The 24,178-nt window shown below is 49.7% G+C and overlaps 2 gene segments (V, D, J or C); both read right to left on the bottom strand.

Annotated features, from left to right (window-relative positions):
* Positions 1–11,316: 11,316 nt before the first annotated feature.
* LOC119244479 (immunoglobulin lambda variable 3-9-like) lies at positions 11,317–12,038 on the bottom strand. The segment is given in 2 exon segments: positions 11,317–11,624; positions 11,993–12,038. Coding segments are annotated over 2 exon segments (354 nt in total).
* An 8,446-nt stretch (positions 12,039–20,484) lies between these two features.
* LOC119244098 (immunoglobulin lambda variable 4-3-like) lies at positions 20,485–20,938 on the bottom strand. The segment is given in 2 exon segments: positions 20,485–20,807; positions 20,896–20,938. Coding segments are annotated over 2 exon segments (366 nt in total).
* Positions 20,939–24,178: the final 3,240 nt, after the last annotated feature.

Raw genomic sequence — 24,178 nt, 5'->3', positions numbered from 1 at the left:
TGCTGGTGATTTCCTGAATTTAAAAAAATGGCAGGTGTGGGCTTCTTTGTTGTCGGAGCTGATTTTACAGCAGAAGTGTCTTCAAAGGGATCATCAGTCATGCCCAGTGACTTGAGCTCAGCCCATTGACTTGGTTTAATTAGGCCTTCAAACCAGGACCACAGCGCCCCCTGGTGCCCAGGATGAATGTCATCCTGCATGTGCTGACAGTCACCAGCATGACTGCTTCTGACCCTGATGGAGACCAGGCCCTGGGTGAGTGTGACATGGGCCCCGCATCAGACACTTGGAATAACCCACTGCAGCCTCCGCCCTCTTCTACTAAATGGGGAAACAGGGAGAGGCTAAGTGATTTTCTCAAAATAACCCAGGCAATAGGAGTGGGTTAGAATTCCCAGCGTCCTGAGCCCATTATTCACCCTCCTGTTCTGCCCTCACCTGGCCCCAGGTCTTCCCTCTTCCCTTGTCCCAGCATACTGGGCCCCTCCTGTCAGGACCCAGCTTCTGTATTCAGGAGTCTGTCCTCCCTGCATCTATGCAGTGAACACTCAGCTGCTCACGATGCTGGTATCTGATTGTCAATTGTGAGTGTCTCTGTGCACAGAGGTGGGGACAGTTTTTCTGTTCCCTGTGGGGCAGACAGCACAGTGTGGGAAGGACATGGGGACCCAAGATGCCTGCTCAGTCTCCTCTGTCAGGCTCCTTTCCACTCAAAATAGCGTGAGGATCCTTTTCGAAATGGGTCCAGGCAGGGGTGTTTGGGGAACTGTCAGGAGGAACAGAAGTGATTTTTTCTTCAATTTATTTATCTATCTATCTATCTATCTATCTATCTATCTATCTATCTATCTATTTATTTATTTATTTATACAAGAACCAGGGTTCAGGACATATTTGCGGGATGGTGAGAGAATTCACCAAAGATAGAGCGGGGAACAGAACAGGCAGACTGATAAAATACACTGCTGAGGGGAACAGCGGGCACGGCAGTAGAGAGGTCTGCTGCGCCATGTGGGACACTCACGGGATTGGTGGCGGGATTGAACCGGCACTGCAGAGGCTGCAGAAAGCTTCACAGCATGGCACTCAACCGCCTACGCCACCAGGGGAGGCCCAAAAGTCATTTCTTTTTAATAAACATTCTGAAATTTGCACTTTCCTGTAATGTCCTGAACAAATATATTTGACCTCAGGCTCCTGCTGCTGAAAATGTACAATGTGACTCACTAAAACATGCTGAGACGCTGCACCTGGACCTCCTGAGAGGCCCCTGTGCCTCCTGGGCATAGACACCCCTGACATGGTGCCCCTCCCAGTTATGTGTGAAGAGGTGACTGAGACTGGACAGGGCCATGGCCTCAGGCCAGTCCATCCTGCTCCCAGCTGAGCCTCTCCCCACACAGACCCTCCCCTGATGCCTCCTCCCCTCCACGTGCCCCTCAGAGTCTCCAGGGGCTGCTGGCTCATCAGGGCCAGTCTCACACCTTCACTCTGTGTCTCTGTGCAGCATGAGGCAAGTTGTTAGCACCATCCTGGGAGAACAGACTTTCCTAAAGTGACCTGAGCTTGGGAACTCCTATGGAGAGGACAAGTCATCTGACTTCAGTAACATTTCCTGATGATCAGCCTCCACCTAAATCTATTCTAAAATTAACTTTATAATTTGTCATGGGATTTATGGAAATGACCTTCCTTCTGAAGGGGATTCTTCTTCCACAAGATAAGTAATTGACAAGGACACTAAAAGGGATTGTGAGGCTAGAACAAGTCCACATGCCTCATACAGGCACAATTATGTTGCACTTGGGAATTCTGGGACAGAGAATGAGCTGTGGGCTCAGTCTGTCTTGCAGTTATGACTTGAGTAAGTTGCACTTCACTCCATGTCTCAGTTTGTCATGGGATATTTGGGAATTACCTCTCTGAAAAGGATTGCTATACCACAGTATATGTAATGAACAGGGACACTTGTCATTCCTTATGCTGACTCATAATACAAGTGTTTGATGCTGACACTCAGTGTTAACATTATCATTGTATTGACTGTCTTGTCTTTGAGAGTGGGATTAGTGTGGACACATGTTATAACAATTCCCTCATTGCGGGTGGCCCCGGGATCCTGGTTTGAGAGGAGAGTGGAGCTGTCATTGCCCCTACTGAGGCCTCTGCTTTGAGGAAAGCTCCATAGCCCCTGTGTCTGCAGGGACAGTTGCCTCAAGAAAACGCACCCTCCCCCCTGCTTGGACTCCTGTGGTGACCTCAAGACACTGGGGACTGTAACATCCTCTCAGGCCCCTGTCCCCCTCACTAGGATTTTATACCCAAGGTCAGGTCATGCTTCCCCAGTATAGACATTATGGGGTAACCCAACAGAACTAGCTGCTTCATGTTTGTCCACATACCATGAGGTATGTCATTGCCTCCCCATCGTGACCACCCAATCTGAGCAGGTGTCCCTCGTCCTGCAGAATCTGCAGCTCCATTCTGCATGAGGCTTATCTAGTGTGTGTCCTCTGTCCCTTGCACAGAGGGCATCAAGTGGCCTGCAAGGGCACGTGACGCCTGAGGAGGCTCAGAGTGGGCTGTGGCATGATGCGAGGGGAGCTGGGGAACAGGTAGCAGAATTAACCTGATTCTGTTCCTTCCCAGTCAGGCCACAGAGCCGCAGAGTGTGGCAGAGGCTCTGAGGGATCCATGAGCACAGCAGAGCTGAGCTGGCTGGAGACCTGGGACCTGCAGAGAGAGAAGTTACAGCAGGGGTCCTGGGGGCTCATCCAGGAAGTAGCTGAGGCATCTCCCCTCCCCCAGTGATACAGGAGACAGTGAGCTTGTCTCATTTATGTCCTGATGGGAGGTCACGGAGGCCACCTCGTCACCTATTAGAGATGTGTCACCATGTTAAGGTAAGAGGCAGGATGGAGCTGGGAACAGTCATTGAGGGGAGAGTCCCTGTGGGTCATCAGTCCTACCCACATGATTGATACCCCAGAGCTAGGTTGGTGTAACCTCTACCTGCAGTGTCCCCAGGAGAGGCTGAGCCCAACCATGGAGGAGACAGTATTGGGGGTTGAATTGGGTGGACAAGCTTATCCAGTTTTCCTGGTTCTTTATAAGATGGGTCAACTGGAGACAAACGCTCACAAGGCTGCCATGTGAGGAATGAGGTAGAATCCACAAGCTGAGGAGCCACAGCAAAGCAGCAGGAGCCGAAGAGAGGCATGGACCAGATTCTCCTCAGTGTCCTTAAAAATTTGAAACAAACAATATGAAAACCAACCCTGCCAAATCCTTGATCAGATATTCTCCTCAGAACTGAGTCAATGCATCTCTTTTGTCAGCCCCTAGTATGTGCCTCTGTCACCGCAGCCCTAGCAATGACCCTGTCACCCCAGGGTGTCAGGGTTGAATCTTCCAGGACCCTCTGTCTTGGCATCACCAGCCCCGGGACTGACCCTGCTACCATGTGCTTCCCTCCCCTCAGGGTCTGACCCTCCCCCAGGATCCTGTCTCAGAGCTCAGACAGCAACCTGTCCTCTGTGGCCGAGACCCTCTGTCCCCTGCCTGCTCCTTCTGGGGTCACAGTGGGGAGTGATGTCCATGGTCTCCGGAGTCCTGTCCTGTCCCACAGAACATTCTCCCATCTCCATGTGATTGTCAGCATGATTGTAAATATTCAGTCACTATTTTTCTAGTGCTAGCAGACACAGGGCAGCTTCACTATGGATTCAGGCTCCATCCTGGAGCCCTCAGTGGATTTTTCAGGCTTTAATACTCTCAGGAACCAGTGCACAGGCACGCCAGGTGGGGAGGCTGCATGCAAGGAGGCAGAGACGGGCTGGGCAGGGAGGTGCTGGGAGGCAGGCAGGCAGCCGAGCCTCCTTGTCCCCCGTGAATCTTTGTACTCTTTCTCTGGGCTTCTCCGGCGTTCTCTCTCTCTCTCTTTCTCTCATGTCACCTCGTGGTCACACCTCTTTGTCAGTCATGCTGCTTGTCCTGTCATGGCCGCTGCTACCACAGCTGCACGTTTATCCTCAGGTCTCATTTCAGGTGTGCACACTTACATATGCGTGTACACCAGTCCCCCAGGTGTGCACAACCATGCCCTTGTGTCCCATGCCCCTGGTCCAAGCGCCTTCTGCATCAACATGATCAGGCCCAGGTGATAGCCACAGAGTCCAGTGGCTTAAAAAGCCTGATAATTCATTTACCCTTCAAACTAGTTTCGTGGGGCCTGTGTACCTTCTACCCTCACAGAAGTGATCTCCAGGTGACAGAGGTGTCAGGAGAGGTGAGCTGGGGGAGGGATTGCCAAGAGGGACAGGGTCCTGGGAGAATATTCAGTAAAGCATCTCACCGGGTCGTTTGATGTGGATGGATCCATGGGGATGGAACTTTGAAACAGAAAACAGAAGGGTAATTTTGTGTGAACGAGGTCAGTCCGGTGCCCAGGGATGGTGGCGGTAGGGGTGAGATTGCCTGGGAGTGGGGGATAGGCAGGGATTTGCTGGCAGAGGAGGCCTCTTTGATGGTGGGACCCAGGCGTATTCTGGTTCTGGTTTCACCTGGCTTTACCTCCCACTCCCCATAAATTCATTATGGTAATTTCTTCTTTGTTTTCTTCATTTTCTGGTAATGAATGTTTTCTAAGTCTGGATTGACACATTTAATGTATCCATCAAATTCTGAATATTTTTACTCATTACTTCTTTAGGAGGAGGGCGGAGCAACATGGGGCGAGGAGACGCTGCGAGTAAGATCTCCCATTAAAAAAAGTTAATAGGGAGGAAAAGCGGCAGGTCCCAGTGAGAACTGGGCCACAGAAGATAAACGGGTGACTGCAGCAAACTACCTGAAGAAGAAAGTTGCCATAAAAGAGGACTAGAAGTGAGGAAAGCGCAGAACCCTGCTTCCCTCCCCCACCCACAGAGTCAGCACTCTCCGACCAGCAGAGAGGAGGAAAACAATAAACTAAAACGACCAACAAGAACAAACTACGCAGCAAGCGGGACTGTGAGTGGAAAGGAACTATTGTAGCCACCACACCCCATGTACGGGAGCTGTAGAGAACCCTGCAGGATTCGCCTCGGCGGTGAGCGAATGGCTCGGGGTGCCATTAGAGAATAACAAAGACTCTGGAGACCCGCACACAGCCCTGGGCCTGCCGGTAAGCTTGTGCGGAAAAGCTGCGCGCTTGGCGCGCTTGAAAAGCAAAAGCGGATCAGGATCGCGGCTGCCCAAGTCCCCGTGCCTGCGACCTAGGCTTGCGGGGAGACGCGTGGAGGCCCTCACTGGGGTGAAAGTCCCTCACTGAGTGAGCAGGAACCAGGCACCCAGGCAGGGGAGCGGGTGCAAAAGGCACCATTCCTGCGCCACTGACCTGGGCTACAGCCCAAGTCCTGGACCTGAGGGCTTTGGAACTGAGACCAGGGGCACGAAATTCGGGGCGTGGGTTCTCCACGACGGTGGGGCACAAGGCAGACACAGCACCCCAAAGCCGTTGAGGTTTACCCTACCATTCCCGCTCTGTTCCCTGTCCCACGGGGTGGGGGGGGGGCGAAAAACAGCGCCCCCAAGGACAATGGAAGAGATCTCTGGTGCCACCTAGCGACCAGAAAAAAAAGTCACTAACACCCCATAGAACAGGGAAATTTCTTAAGACTGCTTGAAAAGGGCAGAAGGCTCCCGGAGGAGACAGTGGCCAGCTTGGAAGTTTGCCCACACCAGGCACCTTCCGGCCAGCAGTCTGAGCCCACAGAGGGAACAGGCACCCACGGCTGGGGCAGACCGGGCGCGCAGAAGAGTGTGCCTGAGACTGGAAGCGCAGGGACTGAGTCCCGTGTCGCCATTTTAGAACAGGGACATTTCTTCAGTAAAGACTGCCTGAAACCAGCAGAAAGCTCCCTCAGAAGCCAGAGATGGCTCCTGGAGGAGCCAGAGGGGAGCGGAGAAGTTCACCCAAGATACTGGCCAGTCTGAGCAACACAGTGTCCCAATGCATACGACAAATTAGAAAACAGACAGTAGGGAGTAGAAGAACCACACGCAACCTAACAACTCCTCAGGAAAGAAGCACACCACAAAAAGAAAACCACCCTCCAGATTACAACGACAGCAACTTGGAAGAACTTCTGAGACTTCCAGAAAGAGAGTTTAAAATTGCTGTGATTAAAAAACTGACAGAAGTCATAAAGGAAAACAATGATATGAGAAAAATAATCAATGATCAAAAGAATGAAATTGAGTCCTTAAAGAGGGAAGCAAAAGAAACGCAGGAGATCAGAGAATTAATGGAGGCACTAAAGAACTCTGGGAAAAGCAATGAAAGCAGAATAGATGAAATGGAAGAATGAATAAGTACTCTTGAAGACACCGAAATAAAAAGAGACAGAAACAGAAAAGGAAAGAGAAGTACGAAGGAAAAAGAACGAAGAAAGACTTCGGGAACTATCTGACTCCATGAGGAAAGGAAATATAAGAGTTATAGGAATTCCAGAAGGAGAGGAGAGAGATGTAGGAACAGAGAAAATATTCCAGGAGATAATTGAAGAGAACTTCCCAAATGTAAAGAAGGAGCTGAAAATTGATATACTTCTTTAAAGAATAGTTTTAGCTACAACCCCAGTGTAAAGTCAGGACTGGGCACAGTGCAGGTTTTCTGATCCCATGCAGACTGGGTAAAGGAGGAGTCAGATCCTCAGTGGGTTTTTTGCAGGTCTTTTATTGGGGTTCACCAGGCATATGGCAGGCAGGGGTGCTGAGGGGCCGGGAGGCTGGCAGGCCTCCCAGCCCCCAGCAAATCTTCACTTTTTCTGGGCTCTCTGGTGATCTCGGCTTCTCTTCTGGCTTTGGCTTCGGCTTCTACTGCTGCTGCTGGCGTCCCTGTGACGCCACCCTTAAAAGCACAGTCTTAGCTCAATTGAATCCCATCTACCTATGCCCACACCAATTCCAGGTGCCCGCCATCAGGCATGCATTCAGGACAAGGATCCATCATCTATCCTGATGGTGGAAGGGCAGAAAAGCCTGATATTTTCTTTACCCTACACCCAGCCTTGCCTTCTGGTCACTTCCAGTTTCTCACACTCACCTGAATTTGACCTATAACTCAAAGAGAATCTGATCATTTATTGCATTTTCCTCTATTTCATTTTGAATATTTTCTACTGGCTGTGTTACCAATTTCACTCTTTTAATTCATAACATCTAATCTGTTACTCCAGCCACTGTTTATTTAATCTCAGACACTGTATTTTATTTCTAGGAGTTCAATGTGATACTTTAAAATGTAAAGTGTAGTACAATAATGACTTTCTATGCCTCTGTCAATATTCTATCATCCGGGCATCTTCAGCACCAGTCTGGGTTAAGACTGTTGCACTTAGTACAGCTAATATGTCCTGATTCTTTGCGGGACATGTTGATAGACGCCTGGTGTGGTGAATTTTCTTTTTTAAGTCCCGGGTGCTTTGCAATCCCTCTCCCTGTGCTTTTGCTTGAGATTTTTTCTTTTAATTCAGTGAACCTACTCGGACACAGGAAATTCTTTCTACTTGCCTTTACACTTTCAAGGTGGCACCTGAGCAGCCTTTGGTCTGTGTGAATCCTCCGTGTTAAGGCAAATTCTTCCGAGTCATCAAACTGACTTTGGAGTGTTGCCTCTGAAGGGAGCACACAGTGCTGGTGTGGGTGTGAGCTCTGCGGGGGTCACTCTGTTGTCTTTGAGTGGTTCCTCCTCCTCCTCAGGCAGTTTCCTGCCACACTGCTCTCACCAGTGCCCTGGGGTCTTTCCAGAACTTCAGAGGTGTCTCTGTGCTGCTCTCAGGCCTCCCAAGCTCATTTGACATGCAGAGTCCATGCTGTCGGGTTTTTTAAAATTTTTATTAATTATTTTTAAAAATTCTTACATCACTGTTCTTTTTTAAACATTATTTGCTTCCCCCCCTCCTCAGGTGTAGTCCCCATAGAGTTTCCTTCCCCAATGCACCCATGCACCATCACCTCATCCCCTGTGCTCCTCCCTCCCTCCCTCTCATCCCTCTCCCTCCTCCTCCCCTGCAGGATGTCTCTGGGTTATAATTATCTGTTTTTGCTCTGTGGTTTTGTACTGTTATTATTTTTTACACTGATGTCCTATTTGGTTCCCCTATATTCCTACTATAAGTGAAACCATCGATATTTTTCTTTTTCCTCCTGGCTTATTTCACTGAGCATTATTCCTTCTAGCTCCATCCACGTTGCACGAATGGCATGAGTAGTTCTTTTTTGATTGCTGAATAATATTCCATTGTGTATATACACCCCATCTTCTTGATCCAGTCATCTATTTTGGGGCATTTGGGTTGTTTCCAGGTTTTGCCTATAGTAAATAGTGCTGCAACAAACATAGGGGTGTAGGTGTTCTTTTGAAACAATGTTTTTGTGTCCTTTGGGTAGATTTCCTAGGAGTGGAATTGCTGGGTCATGGTAGCTCCATTTTTAGTAGACTGAGGAACCTCCAGACAGCTTTCTACCGTGGTTGGACCAGTTTGCACTCCCACCAGCAATGTAGGAGAGCTCCTTTTTCACCACATCCTCACCAACATTTTGTTGCTTGTTTTTTTTTTTTTTTTGATATGTGCCATTCTTACTGGTGTAAGGTGGTATCTCAATGTGGTTTTGATTTGCATTTCCCTGATTATAAGGGATGTTGAACATTTTTACATATACTTGTCCATTCGCATTTACTCTTTGGAGAAACGTTTTCTAAGTTCTTCTGCCCATTTCTTGACTGGATTGTTTATTTTGTTTTTGTTGAGTCATGTGAGTTCTTTTTATATCTTTGGGATCAGTTCCTTATCAGTTGAATGGAGTGCAAAGATTTTTTTCCCAATTAATGGGGTGTCTCTCTGTTTTGGTAATTGTCTCTTTTATTGTACAGAAGATTTTCAGTTTGATGTAATCCCAGGTGTTTATCTTTTCCTTGACTTTCTTTGCTTTGGGTGATGAGTCTTTAAAGAGTTTACTGAGATGTACGTCTTGTAGTGTTTTACCTATATTTTCTTCTATATATTTTATGGTTCCAGGTCTTATGTTCAGTTCTTTCATCCATTTTGAGTTGATTTTTGTCATGCTGTGTGTATCAGGACCTAAGAGAGTTTAGGTTCATTCGCCAGTGTCCACTGCAATTGGGTTTTAGGTGATCTTTCTGGAAGGAAGATGTACTACCCATGATGTACATGGGAAAATGGAGTTAAGCCAGACATTGTCCCGCCTCCCACAGCCAGCCTCTGTGGCTGTCACCTGTGGCCTTGCTTTCCTCCTAGGTCTCATCACCACATGTGATAACGTGTTTGTGCAAAAAGCACTTGGGTGCATGGGCACGGGGCACCAAATGTCACCAGACTGAGAGGCTTTAGCACGGGTCCCATATGCCTATAATTGTGGACACTCAGGCCAAGAAGCGAGAACATGGGGTGTCCTACCTACAAGTGCTGACGCTCCGGGGAGATCATTATCACCAGACTGAGAGGAAATGAGATGAGACTGAGAGAGAAACTGAGAGGAGAACCAAGGGAGTATGGAGATTTATGTGGTGCTGGGACTCAGTGGCTGCCTGACTCCCAGCCCCACTGTCATGCTGCCTGCTGGTCTGCCAGTGCTCAGTTCCTTCCTTCATATTTAAAGGCCTATCAAATCTATCAAAGGCTCTAAAACTATCTTTTCTGTCTTCCTGAATCCACAGAACTGCCCGTTGCTGTGTCTTCAACCTCCTGGTGCTGGAGGACAGTGTGACCCAGATGGGAAGGAGTGTGTGTCTCAGTTCCCCCATAAACCTGTGTCACTGTGAGTTCAGATCATCAGGATCCCACTCCTGACAGTAATAGTCAGCCTCATCCTTGGCCCGGGTCCCTCTGATGGTCACGGTGGCCATGTTCTGAGGCTGAGAACTGGTCAGAGATCCCTGAGGGCTGGTTGTTATCCTTATAAATGACAGTCACAGGGGCCGGTCCTGGCTTCTGTTGGTACCAGTTAGCATATTCACCTCAAACGTTGTCTCTTTGACACATCTTCCTATCTGTCCCAGAGACACTGACACTGAGGGTGGCTGAGTCAGCTCATAGGAGAACACAGAGCCTGCAAGAGAGAAAAGGAGAGGATTAAGGTGTTGGAACCATTCCCAGAGCATCTCCGCTTGCCTGGCCTGAACTTGGATCCAGTGGTTATCTGTGTCCGCAGGTTCCCCCTTCCTTCAGCTTCATCCTTAGTGCCAATTCTATAGGCCTCAGACCACAGGCCATGGTGTCTGAAATGAGGACATCATTGACAATTGTGATGACTGTCACTCAATTTTAGCTCATGGTGAGTGATGCTCCCCATGTTTCATTGCCCCTGAGTCTCTCAGAGAGGAGGCTTCATCTGGGTAAAAGCTTCCCTCAGACCCTGGACTTCCATGAACGCTCAGGTATGAGCGACCAGAGGCTCCATAGTGTCAGAGGAGGTGCTCTGTGGGAATGTGTGTGTGTGTGTGTGTGTGCATTTCAAGTCCTAAGAGGTGTTACATTCATTCTCCAGTGTCCACTGCAATGGTTTTCTCTATTCTCATATCAGAGGAGCACTGGAGTGTGGCACTTCAAGAGGCCAGGTCAGGTGTGAGGTTCTGGGGATTCATCAGGACATTTGGCCAATACTCCCAGTCACCACGCTAAGGACATCAGAGGGCCGTGACAACTATTAAACACACAACACAAGGCGTCCATGAGGCTGCCTCGGCGTGAAGCCTGAGGGGCAGTGTCAGCACCTGAGCCTCATCCTGTGTACCCTCAGGTTTCAGACCAAAACCTGAGGACACACAATCACAATTGCCACAGGTCTCCCTGTCACGGCACTGCTAAGATCTAGACCAGCAAATCATGACTTTGCACAGCTTCTGCCTCTTCCCTGAAAGACTTTCCTCAGTTCCCTTGCGGGGATGTCATGACTGTTTGAAGTTTTGTGTTAATCATTCAAATATAGTGTTTCTCAAAAGTTGTGACTATTTCTTGAATGACTCATTTTATGTTTTAACACCACAGAGAAATGTTCTTCTCTCTGTCCTTCATGTTATTGCTGTATCTTCAATTCAAGGCTTGCTCGGGACAGCCTGCCCTGAGCCCTCATCCACTCCTGACACACACACTGCAGATAGGTCCAGGGGCTGGCGGGGGCGGGGAGCCTGGGCATTCAAATCTGGGTCCCAATCAGAGCTGCTCATGGCTGTGTTTCCATCCCCCTGGGGCTGCAGGAGAGTGTGACCTAGATAGGAAAGGGGTTTGTGCCTCACTTCCCCATGGCCCCGTGTCACTGTGAATGTTCACTGCTTCTATCCCACACCTGACAGTAATAGTCAGCCTCGTCCTGGGCCTGGGCACCGCTGATGGTCAGGGTGGCCGTGTTTCCTGAGCTGGAGCCAGAGAACCGGTCGGGGATCCCTGAGGGCCGCTGGTTATCCTTATACATGACCAGCACAGGGGCCTGGCCTGGCTTCTGCTGGTACCAGTGAGCATATTTCTTATCCAGGTTGTCTCCCTGACACGTCATCCTGGCTGTCTCTCCTAGAGACACCGACACTGAGGAAGGCTGAGTCAGCTCGTAGGAGACCACAGAGCCTGCAAGGGAGAAAAGGAGAAGGGGGTTAATGTGCAGGACCCATTCCCAGAACATCTCCTCTTGCCTGGCCTGATTCAGACCCTGTGACTTCTGGATCCCCTTTCTTCAGTCTCATCCTCAGTGTCCTCTGAGCCTGGATGTGAATGACATCATGACAAATGATTAAATTCCCCACCACTTCTCCTAGCAGGCACAGGCCCTCAGGCTCACACCTGGCAGTGAGCACAGCAGGGGTCTACCCAACCAGGTCCCTCCTAAGCAGAATCATGGGATTCTGGGATCCCCAGGCAGCCCCACTGAGCGCAGAGTCAGTGCCAGGCTGGTCCCTCAGCCTGGACCTGGGTTGCAATGAGCCTGGATTAGGTACCTGTGCAATGAGCCAAGAGGACCATGAGGAGAGGGGTCCAGGCCATGGTGGGGTCCCTGATCCTGCTCCCTGTGCTGAGGCTGGGCAGCGTCCCCCAGGCCTGTTTATCCACTGCCAGGAGACAGCTGCTGGGTATGCAAATCAGCCAGGGTCAGGTTGCTGCTTGGGGAGTATTGTGGTTTCAGAGAAGACTCAGGGATATTATTTTTAGAGTCCCCACCCTCAGCTTAGGGATTCTATTCTCTGCTGGTCTTGTGGTCTGGTTGAATCTCCTCCCCAGACTCTGTCCTGGCCTCTGTGCTGGAAGCCCCTTCCTGGGCAGAGCTCAGGGTAGAGTGTCTCTGTGTTTTCTGGTTCTGGCCTGTAGGTGCCATTAGGAGGCTTAGTGGGGTGGGGGGGTTTCACCCCAGAGCGCAGTACTGATAGCAGACAGAATAATCCTCTTCCCTTGCACAGCACACGTAGCATCATGGAGGTTTTAAATTTTCTTCTAGGTTGCCTGAGGCTGGTGACGGGGTTGTGCCTCGGTATCCCCAAGTTTGCTTAGGTCAGATAGGTATCATGTCCTCCCAGGAAATGCTTGGTGACCCCTTTGCAAACTCTAATAGCAGCTGAGATGAATGTTCACCCTAACTAAGTGTATTCCATTAATGTATAATATATTACTAATAAAAGTTTCAATTTATAATATAGGCTACAAAAGTTTCTGCAGCAATCACTGGGTGCCAGGCTCTCCTCTAGGATGTGGATGGTTTTCTGTCAGGGCAGGAGGGTCTCTGAGCAAAAGGTAGGAGGCGGAATGTGTGAGTACAGAGAAGTTGGGTGTGAAGAAGCAAAGTCATTTTAGCTCGTCCGGCTTGTGTGTGTTTGGGAGATGATTCCTGATGTGTCTGACCTTGTGCCAGTGAAATTGGTAAATCAACACGTTCAGATCAGGTCTTGGCGTCTGAAGATATTGCATGATTGTTAAGGATGAGACTGCAGGAAAATGTTACTGAATTACTCTGGTGTTTCCTCATAGTGACTAAACCTACTATCACATCCTCCAGGGTGTTTGACAATGTGGCTTTTTCCTGCCCCCTACTGGCCACTCTTCACTGGCTGCAGGATGCTCAGGGGCATCAGCTGCTCAGGCGTGCATTCAGAGGCAACATCTCAGGTGGTGATTCCCTGGTCCGTGGGCTGCCCTTTCATATGTGGCCTCTGTTGACCTCAAGGTCAGGGACAGAGGCCTCAGATCAACAAGGAAAATATGAGCATGTGTACTTAGAGGAGGGAGGTTCAGGACTCACCTGAGACACACCTGAAAGAACTATCAGGTCACAGGTTGGCACTGGGGAGAAGAGGATTCAGAGAATGGCTCTTCATGGTGCCAGCTGTGTGTGCAGTGCCATCATAGGGCCTTGGGGTGACTGCACCCAAGACAGACAGGAGAACATTGCCCAGGAAATATTTGTGATCCTCACTTCAGTCTTGGACACACTCCTTCTGGTCTATGGCATGAACATGGCACTGTCCCTGCTCTTGGGACTTTCCATATTGTGGATGGAGCAGAGCAAGAGCATCGCTGGTTTTCAGACACAGCAGATGGTCCTCACGAGTCCCCTGTGTGTTGTCTCATCCATTTGGAAGTTGGACACCATTCACAGTTTCCTTGACTGGATTGGCAAAGTAGCCCAGTTTTAGCTGAAGAGTGATAAGTGCCAATTGACCGTGATTCTTTTCCATGAAGATTGGTGTGAATTTAGGGTCATACTGGATTCATACAGCAGCTTTCCCCTTGAATGAGGATGTGATAGCTGCAGCTGCAGCAGCCACTCCCAGCTCTTATGTTTTTTTTTTTTTTTTTTTAAATTTTCTAGAGGCATGTCTTATTTATTTATTTATTGTTTGTTTGTTTGTTTGATACATGCACTGGGTACAGTCAGAAGCGTGGGAGGGTGAGAGAATTCACCAGAGCCAGAGCGGGGAGCAGAGCAGGCAGAAGGACCGAAGTACACTGCTGAGGGGAGCAGCGGGCGGCAGGAGAGGTCTGCGCGCCATGTGGGACCCTCCTCTGGTGGCCGGGGAGCAGCCGGGGATCGAACCGGCTGCAGAGGCTGCAGGCAGCTTCGCAACCCAGCGCTCAACCGCTGCGCCACCGGGGAGGCCCTCCCAGCTCTTATGTTAACAAAGGGAAACAATGTCTCCATAAGGCGTGGTTGAACCAGAGAATAAGCAGGGTCTGGGATCTCATGGAATGGGTGGTTCTCTGTGGAAAAGCCATCTCCCATCAGAGTTAATGTAGGATAAAAAATGCTTTTTGTATTTGCTGTTCATGTAAAAGACCTGTCATTTCCTGACCATTGGGAAAATGATTCATAGAAATCAATCCATTAATAAAAGTTAAGGTAAGGATGAGGAACCAGGTAATTAATATCAGATAAAAAATGACCAGTAGGTGTTGATGATGACAGGCTGCAGAGGGGCCTTTGGAGCTGCTGTCAGGAGAAAAGATGGAACAAGTAGTAGGAAGTGTCTCCAAAGACACATGATTCAGTTTCTGTCAGGATGAAGCCAAGGCCAATGCACCCTCACAATCCTGGACCTTCATTCTTATCTAACTCCATATATGTGTATCTTTTTCTTTTCAAAAACAGGGATTCCAATCAAGGTGCTTGGCCCCACCCCAGGAACTGCCCAGAGCCAGTCTGCAAGGAGACGTGCTCCCCTTCCAGGCCGATGGAGAGACACTGGGCAGCATCTGAGAGTGGAGTGTTGGGGTCTGGAGCCCTGTCCAGGAACAGAAGCCTGAGGCAGCAGAGCCCAAATGCCACCACTGGGCGGGCGCAGAGGCCTCTCTTGTGAACACTGCTTCGGAGAGTCTTCTTATGCCCCTGGAGCAGAGATGAGGTCAGACAACCTGAGCATGTGCTAAACATGGATGACCTTCTGCTAATTTCTAAACCAGTTGATACCAAAACACCCCTACTCAAAAGATAAATTATTTGGGGGAAAAAAACCTCTGCATGTCTGGACTGATTTTTGTCTGACTAGTGAAACTGTGTTAGGCTCATACTTTGTCAGCCCTGACTTTCCTCCTTTCTTCAGTCACTGCCATAATCCTATCTTAGCTCCCCTATCCCAGATGGGGGAGACATATTTGAGCCTTGAGTCCCCTGTGTCCTTGTCTGCCAGCTCAGAAACATCTCTTTCTATTGTCAGTAGTCAGAGTCAGAATATTGGCTTCCATGTGTGCTGGCAGTGAGACCATTGCTCTGCAACAGGGAACGTTCTGGGTTTTCTGAGGATGCAAGCCCATGACACACTCAGATGTCTATGATCAAAGCCAGTTCAGTCCCACTGTGACAGGTTTTTGTGAGAACTTTGGGGCGATGATCAGTGTGTCATCAGGGGGAATCTGCAGGTGACACATCCGGGTCTCTGGCAGGTGAACAGCGTAGAGGGGACCTCCAGGACCAACGCTGTTTTACCTCAGGTGGGTTGAGTCCAGCCCTTTAGCTAATCCTGTTGGGATCCTGGGCTGAAGACAGGGGAGAGGTCACCTACCCCCCTCTTTGTACTGATGCCCATAATGTGGCCAGGTGAGGATAAAGGTGCTACCTGTGCATCCTTTCCTGGGCTCTCTTGTAGGTCCACTAGTAACACCGTGGGTGGCGTGTGTACTAGACAGCAGAGGCCACACCGATATGAACAATGATGCCCGGGGTGCAGTGTTACTCAGAGGCCAGGAAGGTGTTTTGCCGGAGACTGGATCAGGCGACCAATGGACATGGTATCACATGAGATCACACAACGCTGAGGAGAGTCCATAACTTTATAGACCAATATTTGAGACAGAAAAAGTGATTTTTGAAATAAAATAAAGAAATGGGATTTATCTCTCTTGTGGGAAATTTTTAAAAATTTTTCACAAGTATGAAATTCAGTCAGACTTGAATGAAAAACAGTCACCTTTCGTTTCTACATCACTTATTTCGAGATATAATTCAAATACATTGTTTTAACCATGAAGGTCAATATAATGCAGTAGGTTTTGGTATCTTTACCATAGTGCTATAATCACTACAATCAGCTTTACATAATTTTAGCACTAAATGAGCACCATCTTCCAGTTCCTGCCTCCAAACACCCCAATTCAAAGCAACTGTCTTTCTTTATATTCTATTCTGGGCTTTTATACAAGTAGAGCCATGTGGTGTGTGGTCTTAATGTTGACTCCTGTCATTGCACAGCATCTCCTGGCTTCAATCCCACTGGTGCATGGAGCAGGATTTCATTCCACTTCATGGGTGAGGAATATTCTATGCTATGGACACACCCTGGTCAGTTGATCCATTCATTCATGGACAGATTTTGGGGTGTTTCCACCATTTGACTATTTGGAACACTAATCCTGCAACAAACATTTTATATGCATATATATATTTAACATCATTCTTTCTGTTTGTGCAACGCATGCTTTCTCCTCTCAGGTGTAGTCCTTGTGTACAACAAATATTTTTATACAAGTTTTTTTATGGGTATATGATTTCACTTTTTTGGGGGGTTTATGCTGTTTTTGGATATATGTTTGTCCGAGCCCGCGGACTGGTCAACGAGGTTCTCGGGGGGAGAGCAGCGACCTGAAAGAACAGGGGTCACCACGGAGGGAGACACGTACACTCGGTTCAGCTAAAGCATGTCTCATTTATTTTTGGTTTCAGCGGGGCTTTATAGCTGGGGACCGGAAGCGGAAGAAGCAGGCCAACAGTGCCTAGCCAATGATTAAACACATAACCTTATTTGGTGCGCCGGAGGTCGTCATGCGCACTGGGCCGAAAGGAGCACAGCCAATCACAGAAAGGGGGAGTATCCTGATGCCACGAGGTAAGGCGCCAACATATGTTACCTTTAGAATTAGTCATTAGAGCAATTTCCAGACTTTTTACCAAAGTGACTCTACCTTTTTCCATTCTGCTATGTATGAGGGTTTCAATTCTTCCAAATTCATGTCATCACTAGTTATTATCTGTTTTACCTGCACTTGTTGGTGTTTAAGTGGTGCCTAAGTTTGGTCTGAATTGCATTTCCTGAATGACTGGCAATAGTGAGCCCATCATGAGCTTATGACTGTTTGCACATTTCCCCACAGAAAGATCTCCTTACTATGATTAACTCTCTCATAAGAGTCATGTTCTTCTGTCCCCCATCTTCCTGGTGCTCTGTGTTACCTGGACCATCACTATCTTTTTGGATCTTGAGGGTTAGTCATGTGCTGGCGATGAGTGTCCTTCTGGAGCGCAGTTCCTGTTTCCCCAAGTTGTGTGCTGAGCTGAGCCCCTTCATGGATGTGCCCCCTTGTGCCGTATCGGCACACTGGCACTTAGGATTTGACCCCAAGTCTGCACTCAGGTGTGTTCAGGGGTTTGTGCTGCGGGTGCAAACGTGGCCCATGGCTGCCTGGTGTAGCTGCAGGATGTGCCTTGTGAGTCTAGGTCGCCTGCTGTGTGTTGCCCACTGGGTGCAGCCATGGGCAGAGCCAGCTGCCAGCTGCAGTGTCACCAGCGAGGCTCGCTGTTTTGGAGAGAGCCTGCTTGCTAATAGGTTTGCTGCATGTGCTTTGGGGCCGCTGGGCTTCTGGCAGGGATGGCTGCAGAAATGGCACTACCTCCTCATGGCTGTGGGTTGTGGGTGTGGCATGGACCAAGAGGTGGGCCTTGTAGTATCAGTGGAGCCTCTCACCTGATGGTGTGTGGTGCAAAGTCTGGGCCCACTGGATTGCAGGAGGCGCCTCTGGAGGCTGGAGGCTGCTGTGATGAAGGTTTGGGAGGCAGGCTGTGCCCCCCTGCTGAAGACTTAGTTGTGGCGCAGAGTGCACACACACGCTGAACAGGTTCATTGTCTCAGCCTCCAGGCTGTGGGAGAGCACAGGCTCTGGTGGTGTCCACTAGTAGCCAGCACGTGGGAGATTGAGTGAATTTGCAAGCACACAGGAGGTTGTTAACAGGGCCAGACCTGCTTATCTGCCATGTGTGACCCCCGTGATGGTTGCTCCTTAGCTCCCAGTGAGCTTGGTCATTTCTATGGGAGGGCAGAGCCCTCAGGAGGGACTTGACTTCAGGGTCTGGTGTGTGAAGGGTGGGATCCAGGAGGGCCCCAGCTACAGTGTTATCAGCAATGCTGTAAGAGGCTGCCAACAAGGTACCAGTGGTGAGCCTGGATTATATTTTCAAATTCCTGGACTCCCAGGCCCATGCTGTCAGGTGGATGTCAGAGTCAAATTCATTCACCAGTAGGTCAAATGGCATCCAGATGAGTGTGATTACTTTTGTAGGGTAAATGAATTTCAGGCTTTTTAGGTCACTAGCCTCTGTGGCTCTCACCTGCGGCCTTGGTCCTGTTGGCACAGAAGGCGCTTGGACGCATGGACAAGGGGAATGTCTGCCTGATTGTGGGCACCTGGAGTAGGGGTGCGACACGCCTCCATAGGTGTGCAACCTGGCCTAGAGGTCAGGGCTATGAGGGTGGTTTCATTCAGAGAAGGACGAAATATGAGGTAGACCTGTGAGGCCACAGAGGGGACACAAGAGAATGCCAGCGAGGGCCCAGAGAAAAGCAAGCTCAAAGATTCCTGGGGATTGGGGGCTTGTAGCCTCCTGGCCCCGCAGTCCTCCTGCCTGCCCTGGACATGGTTGGCCATTGCACTTTGAATCCCAGGCTCAAAGTCGCTCTGGTCACAGGTCTCCAGGGCTCAATCCTTGTCTCTGTTTTCTCCTTGGTTCCTGTGCTCACTGTGTGGCCTCAGTGCGGCAGCTTCAGGTGCTTGTCTTCATGTTTTAATCCAGACTTGCAGAGCCGGAGCCAGGCGCACACACAAGCCTGCATGGAGCATCTTCAGTGTAAGTTTTGGGAAAAATCCTGCAAGGACCCCTGTGCTCCACACTGCTCAGCAGTCACCTTCCCAGGACAAGAGCTGCCTGTGGTCTTCTCCTGCCCCTGCCCCTGTCATCACCTTGACCATGAAAATTGTGTCTCATGGGCACGTGGTCCCCGTCTGACCTGGGGTTGGCAGTGGCATCTCCCTCCCTGGTTGGGCACCATTAAGAGGACAGAGAATGACCTTCACCTGCCTCCGATTTACAATCTCATAATCATGTCTACATCTGCCTGTTGGTCCAGAGGAGGCTCCTGTGACACTTTATTCCAAATCATAACCCACAAACCCCACGTGGGGGTGGATTTGTGTGACGTACGTGGAGTGTGACACATGTCCCTACAATCCCCTGAGGTCCTCTCCCACAGTGGAATGACTGCAGGAAACCCCCACTGGAGGGGTGCATGGACACCTTGTTTGGGACACAGTGACTATAAAATTTCGGTCAGAATAACTGGTCACTGGAGTGGGGAGAGGGGTGAGAGTCACTTTGCCCCATGACTCTGCCGTCCTGGTTTCAGAGGTCCCCGCAGGACTGAGCCCTGATGTCCATCTTGGGTTCTGCTCCCCTGATCCCTGACCACCCCTCCCCAGCCTCAGCACCCCTTCTTCTCCTGCCCCTTAGGAGTCACCCAGGCCACAGGCAGATACCAGACTCCCTCGGAGCTATAACCTTGTGAGTTAGTCAACAGGGGTCTGGCCTGATGCCCCTGACCCAGCTAAGTTCAGGGCCTGGGACCAGGGACCCTTAGTCACTATGTCTGCTGTGGAGAATCAGCACGTCCAGTAGCTAGCTCCCCACCCATTCCAGAACATTTGAGATGGGTTCCCCACAAGGTTGAGAGATGGTGGGTCTACATTTCTACCATGAGCATCCACTCTCCCTCATCCCTAATGCCGGCTCCCTTGATGTGTCCTGGTCAGTCCTATAAAGTCCTGTGGGTGGGTGTGGAGCCATTTTCAGCATCACAAGCTGATAATCTAGCCCATTAGAAACCCCAATGTGCCCCTATTTTCCTGCTGCACACCTTCTCACAGGCTATTTGACGCCCAACTAGACCCTAGTCTGGACCCTCCATGGAGCTCAGAACTCTCTGTCCAGCCTCCCTCGGAGTCAGATGTTTTCTGCAAAACCTCAGTCCTGACAGGAGTCCTGCTCCCTCCATGGGGACCAGGAGTCAGGACACTCCCTGCAGACAATTCACTGAAACTCTGAGTCTCCACACTCTTCTCTGAGCAGAGCCCATGCTGTGGGCACAGGGCTTTGCATCCTGGGGTATGGTGTTTGTCCATACCCTCTCTCAGGGTCAGGATCCTTCTTGTCTCTCCCAGCATCACCCCACAGGCCTGAGGGAGGACACAGATGCTGTGTTGTCCAATGACCTCAGTGATGACCCATGTCCCTCGGTGCCCTGCTGTCTGGGAGGAGGTCAGAGCCACAGGGATGGAAGGAGAAGAGTGAGGATTTCTGGATCCTGTAGAGGGATGGGGAGTAGCTCACCCTGAGTCCTGTGGGGAAGAGGGGAAGGGGAGTGAGGTTTTATCCTCACTTCCCCTTTGTCTGTGTCACTGTGGCTTAACCGTATTGCCCACCAGTAGTATAGCCTGCGCCACAGTAATGCGCAGCCTCGTCCTCAGGCTGGATGTTGGAGATGGTCAAGTAGCGGTCAGCCCCTGAGCTGGAGACCGGGAAGCGATCAGGGATCCCCTGCCCATTGCTGTGGCTTCCATCACTCTTCACATACATCACATACCACGGGGCCCTCCCTGGCAGCTGTTGAAGCCATTGAATGATGTAGGAACTGTGCTCCCTGCTCAGGGTGCAGGTGAGCTTGGCCGAGGCTCCCAGGGAGGCAGATGCAGAAGGGGTTTGGGTCAGCACAGGCCCAGCACAGAGACCTGGAACAGAAGATTCCAGAATCATGGTGAGTGAGATTGGCAGGAGTTATGGGAGAGCAGAATCCCTGAGGGTCTGGGCTGCTCTGACCTGAGTATACCACGAGGGTTACGCGGTAGGACACCCAGGCCATGGTGGAGGCTTCCAGGAGCTCTGCCCTGAGGCTGCCCAGCTGCACTGGCCTGTCCATGCTCCTGTCTTATCCTCCCTGCCTGCAGCTCCAGGAGGTAGGGCAGCCAATGTAAGTCACTTCTCCAGTCCCCAGGGTGTGTGTCTCAGTCTTGTCTTAGCCCTGAGTCTAAGGGCCTCAGCTGATCCCGACCAAGGTCTCAGGTCCCCATGTCCAACCCACACAGAATCTGTGTATTCTGCCATGGAGGGAGCAGGAGGAGGGTCCCCAGCTCTGGTTACAGACCAACTCAGACTTAACTGGGAATCAGATTCCAGCACTGTTATCAGCTGAGTGTTCACTGCATAGACTCAGGGAGGACAGATGCCTGAATACAGAAGCTGGGGCCTTGACAGGAGGGCTCAGGAGGCCTGTGATGAGGGAAGGAGGTAAACATGATGCCTTTCATGTTTCCGCATGGGAATTCTGGGACAGAGAATTGGCTGTGGGCTCAGTCACTCTTCTAGTTCTGACTTGAGTAAGTTGCACGTCACTCCATGCCTCTGTTTCCCCATCTGAAAAATGTATGAAATGAGAGCAATTATTCTCGGTATTGAAGGATTTAATAAGTATGAATTGTTTTCAATGGTTAAACATGTGTTAACAACATAGAAATTTTTTCTTCCTCCTCTATTAAAATTCATATCCACATATCTCTTAATATAAACATGGATACTGAGCACACAGGAATAAGAAAAGTGAAGGAATAAAATGTTTTGGATTTGACACATTGACATGGTTTTATTTAACTGTAATGCCAAATTGCACAGGCCCCACACACACTCACACTCATAAACAGGCTAACCTATTTAATGCCCTTTGCATAGATAGCAGAAGTAATATCCTCTCAGATCCCTGTCCTATTTACTGGGCCTTTATGCCCATGGGCAGGATCATGGTTCCCTAATACACATGTTACGGAGTGTCCTGGCGGAACGAGGGCACATCTGCCTCATGCTTGACCAGACTCTGTGCAGACTGTTCTTTCATTACCATGGTGATACCCCATTCTGAGAGAGGGGCCCTCATCCCATAGATCTGCAAACCTGTCCTGATGAGGGTATCACACAGCCTGGTTGGCAGATGAGGCCTGAGGAGGCTCAGGGTGAGCTGCTGTCACTGAGGTGAGGCAAGCTGGGGCACAGGTAGCAGAATCACCTGATTCTGATCCTTCCCAGTCAGTCCACAGAGGTGCCTGGTCTTTGCAAGATGGGTTATCTGGAGACAGACACTGCCAAAGGAGATCCCATGGAAGAAGGGGGCGGAATCTACAAGCTGAGGAAGCACAGCAAAGTAGCCATTGCTGAAGAGAGACACAGACCACATTCTCTTCACAGTACACAAAAAATTCAAACAAAGCAAACCAAAACCAAACTTGCCAATGCTTTCATCGATATTATCCTCAGACCTGAGTCAACACATCTCACTTGTCAACCCCTAGTATGTGGGTCTCTGTCACTGCAGTCCTAGAATTGACCAGTCACCCCAAGAGCCTGCCCTGTAGGTGTCAGCTGTCTATTCTTCCAGAACCTTCTGTCTTTGGCATCACCAGTCCCAGGGTTGAACCTGCTCCCTGTGCTTCCCTCCCTCAATGTCTGACCAACCTCCCAGGAGCCTGTCTCCAGCACCCAGTCAGCAAACCATCCTCTGTGGTCGGACATCCTTTGTCCCCCTGCCTGTACCTTATGGGGTCATAGTGCGGAGCGATTCCCATGGACACCAGGGTCCTGTCCTGTCCCACAGAACAGTCTGCTGTTTCCATATGAGTTGTCAGCACGACTGTATAGAATCAGGCTCTCGTTTCCTGGGTCCTGCGCACTATCTGAAATTTCGCAGTGTGTGATGGAGTTGTGAGGAGGGGTGACCTTTGCTGAGGAATTTCCAGGGTGTAGTGTCCTGAGAGAATGTTCAGTAAAGTGTCTCACTGGGTCTTTATCTTGTGGATGGATCCATGGAGATGGGACTTTGGAACATCACACAGAAGGATCATTTTCTGTTTAAGATGTCGGATCAGTTGCCCAGGGACTTGAGGACAGGGGTTGTCATAATACAGGAGTTGCGGGTAGGGAGCGGTTTGACAGCAGAAGTGGCCACTTTGATATAGGACTCAGGCCTATTCAGGATTCACTGAGGATTACCCCTCTCCCTCATAATTGGGTTGTTTATTTCCTTGTTGCTGAAGGTGTCCTAATTTCCTTTTTTGTGCTTTTATTGTTGCCAACAAGGTCTGAATATTTTTAGGCATTATTTCTTCAAAGACCTGTTCCTCCTACACAACCCAAGCTTCTCTCACTATCCCCTCAATTACACATGCTCGCTGAGTTCGACCTCCAACTCTAAGATAATCTGGTTATTGATAGTATTTATTGCCTTTGTTTCTTTGGATGACTGTTGTGCCATCAATTTCAGTAGGTTTTCACTTGTAGCATCTCCTATGCTGTTACTCCAGACACTGCATTGTTTACTCTCAGATACTTAGTTTCAGTTCTAGAAGTTCAGTTGCCATCTCTTACATGGATCTTCTTGTCTTCACCTAGCAGGCTCCCTCACTCCCTGGCCTCAGGAACGTGGACTAACGCAAAATTATGATCTGGTACACTCTCCAAATTGTGCATTCTAAGCATCTTCAGAGAGTAAATGACCATAGCGCTTCTTACAGCTCATATGTCCTGTTCTGTGCAGGGCGTTGTGATAGGGCACCAGGTGTGGTGAATTTCCTGTTGGGTCACGGGTGCTTTGCATTCCCTCTCCCTGTGCTTTCGAGAGACACCGGAAATTCTGTTTTCCTGGGCACAGGGATTTCTATTTTCCTTTACACTGTCTAGGTGGCACCTGAGCAGCCTTTGATTTGCGTGAATCCACTACATGTTAAGACGAATTCTCATGATTTCTCAAACTGACTTTGGACTATTGTCCTCTGCCTGGGGAGCAGGCAGTAGTGATGGGGTGGGGTTGAAATCTGTGGGGGTTACGCTATTGTCCTTGGGTGGGTCTTCTGCCTTGTATTGCCAGCAAGGCACAGAGCAGGTTTTCTATGATCCAAGAAGATGGGTAAAGGAGAGTCCTGGAGCCCTCGGTGGCTTTTTCAGGCTTTGAGCTTTTCACATCATTTGTAGTGCAGCAACCAGGTACATGGCAGGTAGGAACCCACAAACACCCCTCCCACCGGTGTATGTTTACCCTTTCTGTGTTCTCTGCATTCTC

The sequence above is a fragment of the Talpa occidentalis genome, unplaced genomic scaffold (genome assembly GCF_014898055.3).
Source record: "Talpa occidentalis isolate TD23 unplaced genomic scaffold, MPIMG_talOcc4v2.1 talOcc4.14, whole genome shotgun sequence".
Classification (NCBI taxonomy): Eukaryota; Metazoa; Chordata; class Mammalia; order Eulipotyphla; family Talpidae; genus Talpa; species Talpa occidentalis.
The sequence above is the reverse complement of the archived record's forward strand: the minus strand, read 5'-3'. Positions and strand labels throughout refer to the sequence as shown.